Source organism: Tachysurus vachellii, chromosome 12 (genome assembly GCF_030014155.1).
Source record: "Tachysurus vachellii isolate PV-2020 chromosome 12, HZAU_Pvac_v1, whole genome shotgun sequence".
In the NCBI taxonomy this organism is placed as follows: domain Eukaryota; kingdom Metazoa; phylum Chordata; class Actinopteri; order Siluriformes; family Bagridae; genus Tachysurus; species Tachysurus vachellii.
The window spans coordinates 23,380,462-23,398,915 of record NC_083471.1 but is presented as its reverse complement, the minus strand read 5'-3'; the positions used below and the strand labels follow the sequence as shown (position 1 = coordinate 23,398,915).

At 38.4% G+C, this 18,454-nt stretch overlaps 2 protein-coding genes across 4 annotated transcripts in view; both read right to left on the bottom strand.

The window, feature by feature from the left end:
• Nucleotides 1-110: 110 nt before the first annotated feature.
• Nucleotides 111-9,920, bottom strand: wsb2 (WD repeat and SOCS box containing 2). 2 transcript variants are annotated; one of them, XM_060883185.1, is made up of 10 exons: nucleotides 9,723-9,920; nucleotides 6,884-7,052; nucleotides 5,754-5,938; nucleotides 5,329-5,460; nucleotides 3,382-3,482; nucleotides 2,624-2,814; nucleotides 2,020-2,112; nucleotides 1,128-1,241; nucleotides 679-894; nucleotides 111-295 (listed from the first exon to the last, which is right to left on the bottom strand). In XM_060883185.1, exons 1-9 carry the CDS (start codon nucleotides 9,781-9,783, stop codon nucleotides 693-695), a joined length of 1,248 nt encoding a protein of 415 aa, XP_060739168.1. In that variant the 5' UTR covers nucleotides 9,784-9,920; the 3' UTR covers nucleotides 111-295; nucleotides 679-692. The 2 variants fall into 2 exon arrangements, with proteins under 2 accessions (XP_060739168.1, XP_060739169.1); XM_060883186.1 differs by lacking the exon at nucleotides 9,723-9,920 and adding an exon at nucleotides 6,276-6,352 and having other exon boundaries at nucleotides 6,884-7,022.
• A 637-nt stretch (nucleotides 9,921-10,557) lies between these two features.
• The window catches only part of vsig10 (V-set and immunoglobulin domain containing 10), an 8,965-nt gene continuing 1,068 nt past the window's right edge, over nucleotides 10,558-18,454 (bottom strand). Inside the window, exons 2-9 of one of the 2 annotated variants that reach the window (XM_060883464.1) lie at nucleotides 18,433-18,454; nucleotides 17,439-17,747; nucleotides 16,398-16,679; nucleotides 13,616-13,900; nucleotides 13,340-13,453; nucleotides 13,230-13,242; nucleotides 12,273-12,427; nucleotides 10,558-11,791 (exon numbers count right to left, since the gene is read on the bottom strand). The exon at nucleotides 18,433-18,454 is cut by the window's right edge and continues 278 nt beyond it. In XM_060883464.1, the coding sequence (XP_060739447.1) occupies nucleotides 11,742-11,791; nucleotides 12,273-12,427; nucleotides 13,230-13,242; nucleotides 13,340-13,453; nucleotides 13,616-13,900; nucleotides 16,398-16,679; nucleotides 17,439-17,747; nucleotides 18,433-18,454 (1,230 nt within the window). In that variant the 3' untranslated portion in view covers nucleotides 10,558-11,741. Of the gene's footprint in view, nucleotides 11,792-12,272; nucleotides 12,428-13,229; nucleotides 13,243-13,339; nucleotides 13,454-13,615; nucleotides 13,901-16,397; nucleotides 16,680-17,438; nucleotides 17,748-18,432 lie in introns of those variants that run through there. The other variant, XM_060883465.1, reaches the window with a different exon arrangement.

Sequence of the window (18,454 nt, the reverse complement as noted above, 5' to 3'; positions counted from 1 at the left end):
CGGATAAGCGGTAGAAGATGATTGAATGAATGAATGAATGATTTTTGTTTCTGTTTTATTTTGTTTAAATAGATGTTTCTGCCAAAGTCAAAAAGCCTTGATGCAGTAAACAAATTCATGTGGGGATTTTATACACTTAAATCCTAAAAACGGGGTCAGTGCCAAACCTAACACAACAGAAAGGTTAAATAAATAAATTTGTACTTCAGAATCAGTGTCCTTTTCTTCATAGGTATATATACATTTCCTCATGTAGCAGCCTCGTGTAGCAACCTTGTGTAGCAGCCATGACCCATTCATTCATTCATTCATCCTCTACCGCTTGTCCGAACTACCTCGGGTCACGGGGAGCCTGTGCCTATCTCAGGCGTCATTGGGCATCAAGGCAGGATACACCCTGGACGGAGTGCCAACCCATCGCAGGGCACACACACACACACTCATTCACTCACGCAATCACACACTAGGGACAATTTTCCAGAGATGCCAATCAACCTACCATGCATGTCTTTGGACCGGGGGAGGAAACCGGAGTACCCGGAGGAAACCCCCGAGGCACGGGGAGAACATGCAAACTCCACACACACAAGGTGGAGGCGGGAATCGAACCCCGACCCTGGAGGTGTGAGGCGAACGTGCTAACCACTAAGCCACCGTGCCCCCCCCAGCCATGACCCAAAAGCTCTTTATCATCATCTGTTATGTTCACTGCAGCATAGAATTCTTTTCTTAGGAATGTCTCTGTACGTCAGGAAGTCCAGGATCTTCTTGGGGATCGGTAAAGCCTGCACCTGGAAGGTGGACACCGAGAACCTGAGTGTGGTGCGGCACAAATGGCGCAGGCTGGAAACCAGACAAGGAACTCTCCAAAACTTTACATGTCCTTCTCGACACCTGGGATATAAAAAAAAAAAAACGAGCCCCACACACACACAAAAGTTCATTAAAGCTAAAAAATGACATATTTCTGCTGACTCGACCTCTGGTTATTTCTTAAGTGCCATTCAGATGAATTACTAAGTCTGACTCTTCAGGATGCGATATGTTTAATCAGACGTAACAGTGATAATGTGAGGAAGGTGTTGTAGGTTACTTTGAGCCAGAGTGTTATTGTGTTGTGTAGTTACCCCGTAGCGATCACGCTGCCTCGTGGATGGAAGGCGCAGCACAGGCCGCTAACTCGGTTATGATCTGACACCAAGACCAGTTTGTCTTGTTCCATGTCCCAGATACGTAACGCCCTGTCAAACAATGCCAGGAGAAAGGGACAGAGATCTGACAGAGGTCCCAGTGAACACATGTCACACCACATGTACTTTACACACTATATATACATACACCTGAACACGATGAACACTGAAATCACACAAGGACTGGCTTTAAGATTATACTCAAGAATTAGAATTACACAAGAATTATCTAGTAAAGAAAAGCTCTAGAGGAAAATATTTTTACATCTTATTCAATTATATAGGACTTTTTTCATATAAGAATATTAAAAATTTTTTTCTTTAATTATATGTGTACGGAACATTTTTTTTTTATATATAAAATATATATATATACACACACACACACACACACACACATTACATACAGTATAAATATTATATGTTATTGTTCTCTTTTTTTAATAAGGAACATTTAAATCTGAGTTTTTTTGTTATTTATTATTTATTTATATTAAGAAATATTATGAATATTGTGAAATTATTGTGAAATCATTTATTATTATTATTATTATAATTATAATTATTATTGTTATTTTATTAAGGAACATTTAAATCTGATATTTTCTCTGATTTATTTATTTATATATTTATTTATTTGTAAGGAACATTTATATCTGAATTTTTTCAGATTTTTTATTTATTTTAAAATAAAGAAGATTTATATCTGACAATACACAAAGACCGATCCTAAGGATTTGATGGTGCGCTTGTGGCTGGTTGTGTATACAAATCTATAATAAATTAATAAAAATAATAAAATGATCTGTATCAATAAAAGATGTCTCACATGTAATCTTTAAAAGCCAGATGAGGGAACGTAGGAGAAAAAGTCAAAGCCATCAGCAGATTTTCATTTCTGGGCTCACACCGATCGCAGTCCCTGGAGGTAAAAAAATTAAGCGTTAAAAAGCCAGCAATCGTACATTATTTAATCTATTAGGCTTAGAACCAACCCTGTGTTGAAGAATATCGTTTGTTATGCAATCAATAAAAAGAAAAACCCTGTGTCTTATTTTTGAGATAAAGCTGACATGACAATACAGTTGACCATCATTAAGGACAAGCCTGGAGAGAGCATTTTTTTTTAATACTTCTAGAAATATATTTATCAAAGAAACCATTTTAAACGAACTGATTTGTAATATTTCTTTACACTACATCTGGGTAGTTTCCTTCTTACAGCCTTCTGATTACATTTTTCTGACCCTGAAATAACCTCCACAGCGTTTTTGCTAAAAGGCAACTCCTGAAACATAGAACTGAAACAAATAAATAAATGTAGCTTCATAAATGGAATTAAAAGCTAATGATGTTTGGTTGCAATTCCTAAAATGACAAAACACTCCTTTAACCCTTTAACGACCGGCTCGCTCGCTCGCTCGCTCACTCACTCCACTTTAATCAGGTGATCTGCGGTGTAGGGATCCCAAAGGTCCAGCCACCATCCTGTCAGAGCTTGATAAGACCCAACCGCAAGCAGCGCTCCGTCGGCAGAGAAGTCGCAGGACACCATGGAGCGTTGGTGTTTGTATTTCAGGTTCCTGACAAAAGTGAAGGATCGAAGACTCCAAAGATAAACTTTCTGTTAGGACGAAAGGACGCTGTCCGATCAGAAACAATCTCCGAATCTAGCTTTCTTTGTTTTGTCTATTAAATTCACTGACTGGAAAAGAAATGCATATAGTAATTATATAATAAAATGATAACATTAAGCTTCCTTATGTTCATAAAGTTATGTTCATAAATGTTAAATTCTAACCCATTTGAGTTGCAAAGTAAAATAAAGTACTAAGAGTACTTTACTATACTCGCTTTATTGAGATTATACATTAACTATTGGTTTAAATATAATGCTGAGACAAGGCTAAAGGCTTTTATTGAACATACATTGTGTCGTTGTTCTTATCTAAGAGTTTACTGAACTCGTTTACAATCTGGAACAATCCATTAGCGCTACAACAACATTTTAGCACATGGATGACATGATGAAGCACATGATGATTTTAGCACATGATGTTCTTTGAAGAAAAGTTCAGGTAGAACAAGTCTAAGTCATCAAAGTCAAATTCTTCTTATAGCTAGAAGCCAGACTCTCACAGCTCTGCTTTATGTGTCTAGCTTATTAACCGTAATCAGTAAATCTACTCACTGTGTCGAGGTTACAGACTGAAGCGATCAGACTGCTATCTGGAGACACAGAACATTTGAACAACCAGAAGTTTGGACCTGTGAGCACACGGGATGGTTGACCTGGAGATGTTAAACGATAAAAAACAATGTGAGTGTGAGCATGTACTAAAATGTACTAAAAAGAGATGATTAAATTATTGTCAATGACATGACTGTATAACGGCAAACATATCTGAGGTAAGATAAAGGTTAAAAAAAAGGCTTGACAGGTTTATGCAGCAGGGCTCCCAAGTGTCACACATTGAGAGTGACAGTCACTCATTTGGATCTTTTCTCGCATTCTCCCACCATCGTATTTCTCACGCAGAAAAACTTTTTGACTATTTATCATATATTTAATAAGCCACAGCGCCCAAAATGTCTCAGTCCGCACCGCTGTCTCTCTGGAACCGGGCAGGAATCAAGCGCGTCTCCCCTGGAGTTCTTAGTCGAGCCTGACACTTATCAGCCAATCAGAAAATAGCACTATTGTATCTGGGTAAGATTTAACGCAACAACCAATGAAAAAAAAGCAGATCCTGGAATTGTTCAGTATCATCCTCGTTCACCCACAGAGAAAACCACTGGAGCTGCGAGCATCACTTTGAGCACAGAGTAAGTCGTGATCTCCTGTTTTAATGTTCCAATAAATTCACAACTTGTTTGACACCAACAATGACATTTTGACTGCTGTTAAAGATGTTTCCCAGATAATCAGCATCAGTTTTTCATGAGTGTCTGTAACTTAGCCAACAGTTTTAAACCCGTTCAATGACAACACCTGCTCAGAACAAGTAGTCTAGGCCAGTGGGTCTCAAACTGGGGGCCCTGAGATGGTTCCAGGGGGCCCCGGCTTTATGACATTTTATAAAATAACGAATTTATCATAAATTCTGTGTAATTAAATCTCAGAAAAACAAGGCTACTAACCAACAGCATAATTTAATATGTTTTGTTTAATTCAAGTATTAAGTATGGAATGTTTTATGTAATAAATTTCTTTTGGCGGCAAGTTGGGGGCTCCGCCATTGTTGTGTTTGGGTGGAGGGTTGGAGATGTCACTCTTTCCTGTCTTCAAAACTTGAGAGCCCTGATGCAGCTAGCATGTTGCATAGTAATATCTTCAATAGCAAAACCTTTCCTCCTCAATGGGAGAAATATAAAGGTGAAGAAATGTAGTATACAGTGTAATGTTTCCTTAGCTAGCAACTCTCAGAGTATTGTAGCTAGTGTGCTGTTTTATTATGCAAATGGTCATATAAACTAAAAAAAAAACTGAATATAAGAGTTAGCTTGATGTTAAATAAGCCTGATACTGATATAAATAGAGTGGATTTAGTTAGCTAGAAATCAATAGCTAGAATGCTAATAGCATAATAAAGCTACATGTAGCTAGATGGATGGTGTTAAGCCAAGGGTTTGTCTTTGAAATAGCTAGAAATAATTAGCTAAACAGCTAGCCTATTTCAGTAGTTACAACAGTTAGATAATGACTTGTGCTGAATTAATGTATATAATAATTAATAATTATTATTAGAGTTTTAACATTGTGGGGACATTTTAATACATTCACCATGAGAAACACAGTGAATAGAGATAAAGCGGTTGGATTAGTTTATGCTAATAAACAGCATAAACTCTGTTCATCACTGCAGCAGTTAAACTAGCTAGCCAAGCTAGCTAAGTTAACACCTTACAACTCCAAGGTTATAAGCAATGTTTCATCACTTTGAGTTCTGTATTTACATGGTGAAAATTGTCAAAATGTCAATGTGATGTACCATGTCGCACAGACTGGCTCATTTAATTAAGTATCTAGCTTAGTAAGTATTAATGCTACATGCTACACAGCAGGCTATCATTCATATGAAGAAAGTTTGTTTTTTTTTCATAAAAAGACCGTTTTTATGAAGAAAGATAAAATCACCTTTCTCTGCCAAGTCCCATACTCTTAAAGTTTTATCCCTGGAAGCTGACACAAGAGTGAGGCTCCCGTTTGGAGTGAAGACCAAATCTCTTACGACTGACCGGTGGCCTGTCAGACTGAACAGTAATTCTCCTAAAAGTGAAGTGTTAGACAAAAAAGAACTGGTCTGTTAACAGTGTGTGTGTTTTTTTTATGTGTGTATACAGTGCATGTTTGAACAATTGGGCAATCAAGATTACTCAAGCATCATTGCTATGTAAAGTGTGACTGAGTACAAAGTTCGTTTATACCACGTGAGGACAAACCCTGTTTTTAAACACACACGATCCAGCTAAACATACAGGATGGTGATATGGTTATGCTTTTAGATCTTTTAACAACTGATAACTAGTATCTTGCAAAAACACAACTGCCAAAGCTCTTACCGGTGGAGACGACCCACACCTTGATTGTCCCGTTAGTGAGGCCTGTTGCTAGCAGCAGTTCTTGGCCTTTTACAGGCAGTTTTTTCAATTTTTCCCGGTTTGAGATGCGTGGCCCGAACGCCATGCCCCACACGATGTCTCCACAGTCCAGCATTCTTTCTTCAGTGTTAGAGTTTGGAGCATGACTACAAACAAACACCAAGCATGAGATGTTTTAGGTGTTTTAGGTCGCTTTAAATTAAAACAGTTCATCAAGGGTTCTTTGAATGGTTAAAGCTTGTTGTTACATGGAAGATTTTCTTGAAAGTTTAGCTTCCATAGTGGTAGGGTTAAACGAAATACCTCTAACAGGTCTCCAAAGAGACAAACTAATGAATCACTCATCATTAGGGAGCTAGAAGGACCTCTTAGTCAACGTCCTGGAGATTTAGCATAGTAGCATAGTGTCCGTTTTATTTCTGACCACACATTACTGAATCACATCATCTGGATTTAACGTGTTTGCTTACATTTTTAACTAACCTCCAAGTCATAGGTGTAGTTCACAAAATGTCCAACAGGAAACAAGATCTCCAGGAATCTAGCTGGTGACCAAAATCCTAGAGCATACAAGCTATTCATTTCAATGTTGTGTACTTTTTAGGTGCAAATTTACCAACTATGTAAATTGTTTAATACTGACACCATGCAATATTCTAATCCTATCTTTATTTTTCAAATTATATAAAAATCGCAATCGTTACCAAATAATGAGACCGAGTAATCTCAAGCGCTCGTCGTTGGTGTCGATCCTCTTAAAAAGGATTTCAATGGATTTGTGGTTGAAGGAATACACTTGTTGTGGATCCTCGTTTGGATTCAGCTCACTGGTGTAGCTTTGTATGTATATCTGCTTTGTTTAAATGTAGCTGTCTAATAGATTTTTCTCATTGTACCGTTAAAAACCGACCAATAATTGGTCTGGCTGTTGGTGTGAAGACCAAGAGTCATCCACAGAACCCAAACACAAGCTCATCCACTGCATATGAGGTATCAATAAAATCACAATAAAAAATCACCACTAACTGTAAAGGTATAGATCGTCTCACGATTCAGAACTAATGTGAAATTCAGGGTAGGGTATCACGTACAGGTTGGACGGCAGTGGCCACGGCAGAACCTTTACTAGTCCATAACCAGCGGACCAGGCGAACCGTGTACCGTCCGGAGAGAAGCACACGCTCCATGTCTCACAGCCAGGCGAGCCGTAGAGCCGGGGCTGGAAATCAGGGGTCAGCTCCGAAATCAGATTATCTCCATCTAAAAGACATTGCGCAAATGAATGAAACGTTATCTATCTAGACCTGATAGTCATAATTCTCAAGTGAATGTCTGGATTATTTGGGGGATTCAGGAAATTTGATGTGCAGAAAAAAGCAGAAATACACCTGATATATCATTAACTCCAATGAAGTGTTAAAAAAGTGTCAGAAAAGGTGGATTCTGGTTCTGTGATCCAAAAAATGATCTCAAAACTCCTCTCGCATATTAGAAATAGGAGAAACCTTGTAAACTAGATGAAATCAGGCTGTCCTAGATCTTTTACAATTTTCACAACATACCACAACATTACCTGATACATAACGAGCGATCTGATCGGTCTAAAGCCGTACAAGTGGGTCGGCTGTCGGCTTTTCACGGATTAGAAAAGTAAACAGAATAATTAGTGACCGACGATACGGTAGTTTATTAGTAAGAAACAAATTATCATCAAGAAGTAAGCATTTCATTATTTATCTTTCTATAGCTGCTATAACACAAAGACCAGAATATTTGCGAGATAATATTTTTATATATAGAAAAAACGTTTAGCTGCTGGCACAGGGTGGTATAATGCGAATTTACCACAGCAATTCACCAAATTCTGCAAAACATATTAGTTCCTGTTATCAGCTGTAGCAGCTGTTAAGTGTAAGCGGTAAAATTTTTCCCTTATCAACTTTTTTCCTTCCTCTTTCTTGAAGCGAACATGACAAATTCATTACGGCTTTACATGTGACTGTTACAAAGCTCCGACACAAGACTCCTCCATTTTTTTCTCCATAAACATCTTACAGAAAGCTTCGCCATTATTACCAATTACTCTGGGATTGTGTGTGTGTTTAATTAAAGCCGGTCTACTGTCAGAGCTGCTGCTATAGAAAATTCATCGGCACTTCCTGTCGTATAAGTAACTTCGTGTATAATAATACTCTACTCTTAAATTATATTATTAAAAGATCCATACCCTCACTCACACACACTCGAACCGACACTACAATCCGACATGTAAACACAAAACGTAATTCCTGTTTGTGTTGTGTGATATTTTAATACACCGTAAAACATTTCATGATGGTTAAACTTACAAAATGTTCATCTGCTGCCTTAAAAACATGAGTCGACTCAATTCAGATTCGGTTCGACTCACAAACAGTAAAGACAATAGATGAAGATTCATATTTCAAAACTTCTAAACTTGAGTTCAATATAAAAAAAAAGTGTGTCATTTAAAGAATTCAAAGACAAGAAAAAGATTTTAGATAAGCAGACTATCATGTTTTACAGTGTATGTACAGTATTTAATAACACACACACACACACACACACACAAGAATTTTAAACCCAAGAATGACACAGGAGATTTTTTGCTTAATACAAAATCACACGTTTCCAAATCGTACCTTATTGACAGCTATTTTTAACGAACTTCTCAAGAATTCATGTCAAAAATCACCGCAATGCTACAAAACGACTGATAAAGGAAGTTTCCTGCCTTTTCGCTTGAACCAAAGGAATTCGATGAACGTATGGCGAGAGATCAAAAACACGATTTGTATAAATAAGGAAGGGTACAGAGCTGTAGCTAAAAAAAACACTGATTTTCAACAATCATTTTTACGACATGTGAATTAGATACGATGATATGTGAATAGAGTAGATATGTTTGTATCAATAGAAACGAATTGGACATGTGCAAGGATTTCATTAAATTAAGGCAACGGTTATAATCAGATCATTATCTGTAATACAACACTATGAACACCTATTATCAGAAAAAAAAAAAGGGACAGACGAGTGATGTATAAATAAACTAGATAAACTTCCTGTAACTGGATTTTCTTCATTTGAAAATTAATAAAAATACTTTTTTTCAGAAGCTTTTCCAGAGCTAGTCAGATTTTATTCCATTGTAATGGTGTTATAAACCATATCATTTACACTACATTACATTTACATTTCTGGTATTTAGCAGACTCCCTTATCCAGACTGACTTACAATTGATTTCAATTTATACAACTGAGCAATTGAGGGTTAAGGGCCTTGTTCAGGGGCCCAGCAGTGGCAGCTTGGTGGCAACCTGGGATTTAAAATCATAACCTTCTGGTCAGTAGTCCAACGCCTTAACCACTAATCTACCACATCCCCTGTTCGTTCATATCGTTGCAGTTTCAGTGTTAATGTTAAATATACCGAACGCATCATGTACGGAAACTGTCTAGTATTAGACATAATATTATTATTATAGTAAACAACCCTAGTATTAGACGATACTGATGATAAAATATACTTTGTCTAAACACCTTCAGTTTAAAGACTTTATAGCAGCAAATTATGTTGGAATTTTTAATGCACTCTTTATGTGTGATACAGCATCACTGTTAATTCTGTTCGAGACAGAAACAATTCTATTTTAGTACAAATGCATTACATTAGGGTTCGATTTCACACAGTCTACATCTCTCTGGTGTTTAATCATTAAACTGATCAAAGTGCTAAGGTCGCTATGGTGTGTGTGTGTGTGTGTGTGTGTGTGTGTGTGTGTTTATTTTCAGCTGATTTCAGCTCCTGAAATCCTTTGATTGTTTAATTAATGACGTCACAGTGTCTAATTCTAAGGCATGTTTTTTTTTAACACAGCAGGTTCATGTTAAAAGCTCAGCACTTACCCTTGTGGCTGGTGGTGAGTGTGTCGATGGGAGAATATGGAAGATGTGTATGTGCCTCCATCTACAAGGCATTATTACACTCAATGGTTGACGGTGAGATAACCAACACAGCACAGTGCGTCTCCCACGACGCGACACCGCCCGGGTTGCCAGATATCACTGAGACGACACGACACACTGAATCGGTTCCTTTGAACAAACCAGTTTCAGTGACTCGAGCTACGCGTTTAAGATTCGTTTCAGGACAAAATGACATGGAAACGTTTTAAGAGTCCACAAGTCCACAGAAAACGAGATCCAGAAATGGGCATGACTTATGACGTTATAAATAAAATAGAATTCTTTAGTTCTTTTTTAATTCTTTTTTTTTTTTTTTTACATATTTTCTTCTATGCAGATTTAATGTACCTTTAATTTAAATATCGATTGTATATTTATTTTTAATTATTTTTCAAAGTCTTTTTTTTTTTTTTTTTTTAACCTTAATAGTATTTAGCTTTCTCTCAGCATGAACATCTCTTGGCATACAAACGACTCACCTAATTCTCAAATCTGATTGGTGAGAAAGTTACTAATAAAGTTACTAATTGATTAATTGCCTATAAAGGCGGTTCTGGCAGCTTCTAGCGTCAAGGTTTCTATAGCAATAGCTATCGTTTCTATAGCAACAGCTAACACATATCTACCAAGAATCCAAACACCAAGCTTTGTGTGTGTGTGTGTGTGTGTTTGATACCAAATCAGTAGAGAGATTATTTCTAATTTATTTCAAGAATATTGGATGTAAATATAAGGTAAAAGAAATAAAAGAATAGGATAGGAAGAAATGAAACACTTCAAGCTGAAATCTTTATTTTCTGTAAACATGCATCAAAACACAATCGTTTCCTTTTAAATCATTTCCCCTTTAAATCACAACACCCCTAGAAGGATCTGGGTGATTGTTGAATAGAGTGAGCTGTGTCGTGTTGTGGTGATCATAAACGAATCGATTCTTTTGGCTGAACGTGAAGAGTCGACTCGTAAGTTTGTTTTTTCCTTTTCTTCGGCTGTAGATGTAGATAATGCAGACACAACTTACACCAAATATAGAATTAGTTATTAAAAAAAAAAAAACGAAAATTATACTGTAAACATTGTCCAGTTCAGCACAAAATGCCATTGAACCGTTTTAAGAGTCGACTCTTATTGGTGAGCCGAAGTAAATAACCTGGCTCGCTGAAAAGAGTCATAATTCCCACCAGAGGAGTGTGAGAAACATCCTGTCACGTGATGCCTCATTAGATTGCAGTGTTTTTCCTATCAACATTTACACTGAAAGGTTAAGAAATATTTTCTATGTAAAATATATACAACAATGATCATTTATATGAACAGATAATTACACGGTTCTCTGTACACCTTGCCAATGTTTTCTAAAATATCCCTGATATAATAATGTCTTATAGCCCAATAAAAAAGAAATGACTCATTGTGACAACATTTTCCTGACACGTTCGGTCACTTCTCATCAGATGAAAGCATTTATTCTGAAAAATAAAGGACATCTTTCACTGCACTAAAAACCCGCATACAGTTTACAGTAGAAGTTATATTGCATCATTCTCCAAGAAATCACTGAGAAGTAATGAAGTAAAACTTATTTTGCATTCAAATTACAGTGAAAGGGGGAAAACAGCCAAATACATTCACTTAAAAAACAACAACACACACAGACACACACACACACAAAGCCTTTATGCTTTTATCTACAATGTGGTCAAAACAACAGGGCAAGTAATCAAACAAAAATGATTTGTATATTTTATAGAACTGATTGTATTTCATATGCACATAAAAAACCAACACACACACACACACACACACACACACACACACACACACACATTGCAAAATCAAATCCCTGCATTTGAAAAATGAACCAGTGAAATTGTAAATTCTGTAGAGTCTCTAAAGCCCTCAAAGTCCCTAAAAAAGTCTTTATTTTCCATCTGGCTCTTTAAGATCCTTCTTGTGATCCTACTTGTAATGGTCTAAGTCCGTATCATTCGTGTTATCTTCATGATCACCTGGAAAACAATAATAACTGATTTCAGTTTCCAGTAAGATTTCCATTTAATTGTGATGAAGAAAAACTACAACAAAACAACCACAACATTTTAAATGAATTAATTTCTTTAGACGCCTGCAGAGATGCAGAAGAGTTGTCTGATTGGTCAATATGTAGCCCTGGTACTATAAATAAAACCAATAATGCATTATATTCAGATAGCAAGCTTCTTCGGCTTGTCTATCTGCACAAAAGCAATAATTTAATAACAGCGCCACTGCTGCAGACTTTGCAGATTTCACAATTAATGTTGTTTCTGTTTAAAAAGGTGAAGCCAGTAAAATCATATATCAAAACATTCATAAGGGAAAAAAACATTATTGTTATTTAGTTGCTTTTGTTCCTCAGCCTTATATGTTGTGTCGAAGAGAATAATCTTTCAGGAATATGACACTTTGCAGATTCACCGGATCAAACGTTAGCAAACAGCTCACACTTACTGGACTGAACGTGGTGAATTTCCACGAGCGTTGTCTCTGAAGCAGAAACGTGGCCGTTAGTCAGAGAAGGGAGTCTCGGAACGGCGTTGTGGAAAACGTCTTCCTCGTCCGACTCGACGAGATTTATCACGTCTGCGTTGTCGTCATTTAAACGACTGGAGAGAAGGAGATAAACCGCAGTTTTGAACTGAAACAGTTTTCTTCTATAGAGCAAACGTATAACATTAACTGAGCTGCACTACTAGTTGAGCCCTCGTGTGTCAAACGCACTAGTTTTCATGGTTCAGTGGTCTATAAAAGTGACCGCTGTATTTCGATCCCGAAGCCTCGTCGTATCAGGATTACAGATTCGGACTCGTGTAGGAGGCGTGGCCTAAAATATGAACGTAACTCTGTAGGTTAAAAGTTACTCATATGACTATATTGTTCCAATTTGACACACATTGACTGAGTAAAGAAAGACTTATACATTTGTTTTATAAAAACAAAAAGTGTACAAATGTAGGCTAAATGCGGACATGCTATGACGTGTCTGAATAAATCTGTAGTAAAAGCTCTTACGTTTACACAAATTTACACAAAATAAGTCAGTGTAAAAGTAGGATACTTAAGTAAAAACGATTAAGTCTTAGTTTCTAATTAAAAATTCATGTCAAGGGGATATTTAGCTACGGCTAATAACAGATTCATTTCAAATCGCTCAAATGCTAGCTAGCATGTTATTAACTCTGACTGAATGCTAATATCTGGCAAACATTAGCTAAGGCAAACTGAAAACAGAATGCTAGCTAGGATGATAATACAAATAATGATACAAACTAGCCAAAGGCTTCATGCTTCTAGTTAGCATTCGGGATACATTCTGCTGTGATAAATGGGGTTATGTCGCAGCAGATAATTATATTATGTTATTTATTATATAAACCGAGTTAATGCTAACTCAATTTTTATACTTACCCAAATCTGAAACCTGCGGAAATAGAGGAAAAGAAGAACATTAAATTTTCCATCCTTTAGAACAAAACATATTAGCAGATTCTTCTCGATTCATTAAAAGACATGCGTACCTAGGCAAATCCTGTCACGGCGTGTGTACACGAAATAGCCCACAGTGATTCCAGCTGCTAAAATTAAAATTGATATGAAGACTCCGACCATGGCTCCAGACTTATCTGAAGAAGCTGCAAATAAACATTTTTACATGTGAACCTTCTGGAACTTTAGTCTAAATACTTGCATACATTCTTAAAATACCTTCAAGAGGCAAATATTTTAAAGTTCGACCCAAACAATATCCATTTCAATATCCGTTCCATTAAAAAAACAAAGAGAGCTTTATTTACATCTGATCGTAAGGTAGACCTCCAGTTCTTTGGCAGCGAGAACGTTTTCACTCCAGCAGAAATACACGCCCTGATCGTCTTTGGTGGCATTGACTATGGTGAGGCTCAGATTTGGACCCTCCTCAACAACAATGTACTTAGAGCTAGGAATGATGGGCTCTTGCTTTACTCCTCGCTGCCATATGGTTTTAGCAGGAGGCAGAGACTTGTACTCGGTGCATTTGAGGGTGATGTTCGTTCCTTCCAGTGCAGCAACCATTGGTTGTCCCATCGGGTACGGAGCCGCTGTAACACAGAATATCAACGTTTCATATAGTACAATGGTGAAAAGTTTGGTACAATGTGGAGATGATGTGGACAGTGTTCATCACATTACAGGGAAGGAGGTGTGGCCTCTGTATCTGTCAGTCTCAGTGAAGGAGGTGTGGCCTCTGTATCTGTCAGTCTCAGTGAAGGAGGTGTGGCTGAGACGTGAGACGTGGCCTCTCTATCTGTCAGTCTCATTGAAGGAGGTGTGGCCTCTGTATCTGTCAGTCTCATTGAAGGAGGTGTGGCTGAGACGTGAGACGTGGCCTCTCTATCTGTCAGTCTCATTGAAGGAGGTGTGGCCTCTGTATCTGTCAGTCTCATTGAAGGAGGTGTGGCTGAGACGTGAGACGTGGCCTCTCTATCTGTCAGTCTCAGTGAATTAGGCGTTGCCTCTGTATCTGTCAGTCTCAATGAAGGAGGCATGGCCTCTGTATCTGTCAGTCTCAGTGAAAGAGGTGTGGCCTCTGTATCTGTCAGTCTCAGTGAAGGAGGCGTGGCCTCTGTATCTGTCAGTCTCAGTGAAGGAGGCGTGGCCTCTGTATCTGTCAGTCTCAGTGAAGGAGGTGTGGCCTCTGTATCTGTCAGTCTCATTGAAGGAGGTGTGGCCTCTGTATCTGTCAGTCTCAGTGAAGGAGGTGTGGCCTCTGTATCTGTCAGTCTCAGTGAAGGAGGTGTGGCCTCTGTATCTGTCAGTCTCAATGAAGGAGGCATGGACTCTGTATCTGTCAGTCTCAGTGAATTAGGCGTGGCCTCTGTATCTGTCAGTCTCAGTGAAGGAGGTGTGGCTGAGACGCGAGACGTGGCCTCTCTATCTGTCAGTCTCATTGAAGGAGGTGTGGCCTCTGTATCTGTCAGTCTCAGTGAAGGAGGTGTGGCCTCTGTATCTGTCAGTCTCAGTGAAGGAGGTGTGGCCTCTGTATCTGTCAGTCTCAATGAAGGAGGCATGGACTCTGTATCTGTCAGTCTCAGTGAATTAGGCGTGGCCTCTGTATCTGTCAGTCTCAGTGAAGGAGGTGTGGCTGAGACGCGAGACGTGGCCTCTGTATCTGTCAGTCTCATTGAAGGAGGTGTGGCCTCTGTATCTGTCAGTCTCATTGAAGGAGGTGTGGCTGAGACGTGAGACGTGGCCTCTGTATCTGTCAGTCTCAGTGAAGGAGGTGTGGCCTCTGTATCTGTCAGTCTCAATGAAGGAGGCGTGGCCTCTGTATCTGTCAGTCTCAGTGAAGGAGGCATGGCCTCTGTATCTGTCAGTCTCAGTGAAAGAGGTGTGGCTTCTGTATCTGTCAGTCTCAGTGAAGGAGGCGTGGCCTCTGTATCTGTCAGTCTCAGTGAAGGAGGCGTGGCCTCTGTATCTGTCAGTCTCAGTGAAGGAGGCGTGGCCTCTGTATCTGTCAGTCTCAGTGAAAAAGGTGTGGCCTCTGTATCTGTCAGTCTCAGTGAAGGAGGCGTGGCCTCTGTATCTGTCAGTCTCAATGAAGGAGGCGTGGCCTCTGTATCTGTCAGTCTCAGTGAAGGAGGCATGGCCTCTGTATCTGTCAGTCTCAGTGAAAGAGGCGTTGCCTCTGTATCTGTCAGTCTCAGTGAAAGAGGTGTGGCCTCTGTATCTGTCAGTCTCAGTGAAAGAGGTGTGGCCTCTGTATCTGTCAGTCTCAGTGAAGGAGGCGTGGCCTCTGTATCTGTCAGTCTCGGTGAAAAAGGTGTGGCCTCTGTATCTGTCAGTCTCAGTGAAGGAGGCGTGGCCTCTGTATCTGTCAGTCTCAGTGAAGGAGGCGTGGCCTCTGTATCTGTCAGTCTCGGTGAAAAAGGTGTGGCCTCTGTATCTGTCAGTCTCAGTGAAGGAGGCGTGGCCTCTGTATCTGTCAGTCTCAGTGAAGGAGGTGCAGCCAATGAGAGATTGAACATTGGAGAGAAAAGGATTAATTTGATTTCTTTAACAAACCAGACTGGATTCAGAACGGTGTTTTTGGACCAGAAATTGTTTGCATATAAAAAGATTGATTGTAAGAGTTTATGATTTATTTTTTATTATATTTAATTTATAGGATTGTAATTTATATCTGGAGCATCTGGAGAATGAGGAGGTAAGTGTAGTGTATGAATAATTCAATAATTGTTTCTTGTATTGATTTCATTACAGATTGGATGAACATTCTTTTCTATTAAGGAAAAAAAAAATGATGTTATCAGAGATGATTTACAGTCAATGCACAGCCAAAAGGGCATGCATGTATGCAATAATAGAAAAACTTTAAAGTGTATAACAATATGATTAAGTAAAACTGAATAAACCATTCCTGAATTATAATCAAACCTCATGTTGTATAAAAACTATAGAAACATCTGTCCACCACTCCGTTCTTACCCTGTCTATGTACAGATAACAACAAAAAGTCGTCTCTTTACACACTTACATAAGCATTATCACACGTTTATGCAACATCGTGTGTCTATGTATCAACACGTCATCTCTTACCAAGTGTGAAGGTGCATTTCTTTATGTCCCCAGGCTTTAATGCCATGTGTTGTCCTATACAGGTGATCTTCTGGCCCTCATACAGCATGCTCCTGTTCAGAAGCAGCTCAAAGTTCTCAGTCTCCTGCGATCTGTTTAGTTTAGGCTTCCTGTCTGTTTGTGAGTCCAATAAGATCGTTAGCGTTGGAGTCGGGTAAGCTCCGTACCAGGAGCAGTTAAAGAGGATCTGATCAAGCTGAGATCCATCGTGCCAAAAACAGTCTGGATGAATCTCTGGAGCATCTGTAGAATGAGGAGAAGAAAGTGTAGTTTAACTAATATTAACCTAACACTGCTAAATCATTTATTAACATTTATCTAATGTATACGTAATTCTTTTCTAACATTAATTTAATGCTGAATTTATGCACCACTTAATGTTACTCTAACACCAATATGAGGCTCGTCTCACATTTATCTAATGCTGATATAAAACTATTTTAATGCTGCAACATTAACATTAACACTAACATTCGTCTTCAAACACTGAAATCATACCCATCTAATGTTAATACAGTGATATAATGCTCGTATAACATTCATATAACTCACCCAACAATGTTATAACACTCATATAACTCAGCCAACACTGTTATAACACTCATATAACTCAGCCAACACTGTTATAACACTCATATAACTCACCCAACACTGTTATAACACTCATATTACTCACCCAACACTGTTATAACACTCATATTACTCACCCAACACTGTTATAACACTCATATTACTCACCCAACACTGTTATAACACTCATATAACTCACCCAACACTGTTATAACACTCAAACACTAACATTCAAATAACCTAACTGATATAATGCTCATGTTACAGTACATGCATGTAATTCTCTGTAACTCATCTAAACATGTATTATTGTAACATTCAAGTAACCTACCTAGGGTCGATATAATGCTTATATAACATTAAAGTAACGTTCATATAACTCATCTAACACTGATATAACACAGTTATAACGAGGTCATTAGTAAGCCTTACAGTAGACGAGCAGTTCCAGTCTCCGTGTCTCGGTTTTCATGGAGAGGACGTTCTGAGCGAGGCACGTGTAGTTTCTCTGATCCTCAGGCTGAATGTTAGTGAACTCAATGTGCAGACATGATTTATTCCCAAACGCCCTGCTTTGGTTTTCATTCCGAGCCAAATCCTCAAACATCCAGGTCAGGTTCTGTGAGGGGAACGACGTGCTCGAACAGTTTATAGTAATGGTGGAGGCTTTCACGGCAAACCATGTTCCGTTTGCGAGAGACGTCGCCGGTGTTACTTCTACCACCATGTTCTTTGGACCCTCTGGAAAAATACACAAGAGTGTGAACAGAAGGCTGTCGTTTCAAATTATATAATAGAAAAATATTAATTTTAAAAAAATTATTAATAATCAGAATCACTTAAATAATGATTTCCCTGAACTAAACTGAGACTAATATACAGACAGACAGACAGACAGACAGACAGACTGACAGACTGACTGACTGACAGAGACATACAGGCAGACATACAGGCAGATAGATAGATAGATAGATAGATAGATAGATAGATAGATAGATAGATAGATAGATAGATAGATGAACATACAGACAGAGACAGACAGACAGACAGACAGATAGATAGATACATATAGACAGACATGCAGGGATACAGACATATAAATATATATGTCTGCATCCCTGCATGTCTGTCTATATGTATCTATCTGTCTGTCTGTCTGTCTGTCTGTCTCTGTCTGTATGTTCATATATATATAGACAGACAGATAGCATTCTGCAGGAATATTTTATATAATTATAAATACTACAAAAAGAAAGACATTCTCTCTAACATGCCTGTTGTGATTTGTAACTACACTGCAGGTGACACAGGCCAGTAAACCTGCTGAACCTGATTCTCCTGGATCACGTGTCTTACAGAAACTAGCTTTGCCTACAGCTCTGAACTGCATAAGTGGGATATTTAGTGCATCCACACTCCAGCGTACCTGTGACCAGTAGCTGAACTTT

What these genes read in the sequence shown, in the direction of transcription:
- wsb2 (XM_060883185.1), bottom strand. Translation starts at nt 9,783, where the DNA reads ATGGAGGCACATACACATCTTCCATATTCTCCCATCGACACACTCACC. An exon ending in CTGGCTTTTAAAGATTACAT is followed by an intron (nt 1,242 to 2,019) that starts GTGAGACATCTT and finishes ATTGTTTGACAG; the next exon opens with GGCGTTACGTATCTGGGACA. An exon ending in GGCAGCGTGATCGCTACGGG is followed by an intron (nt 895 to 1,127) that starts GTAACTACACAA and finishes TTTATATCCCAG; the next exon opens with GTGTCGAGAAGGACATGTAA.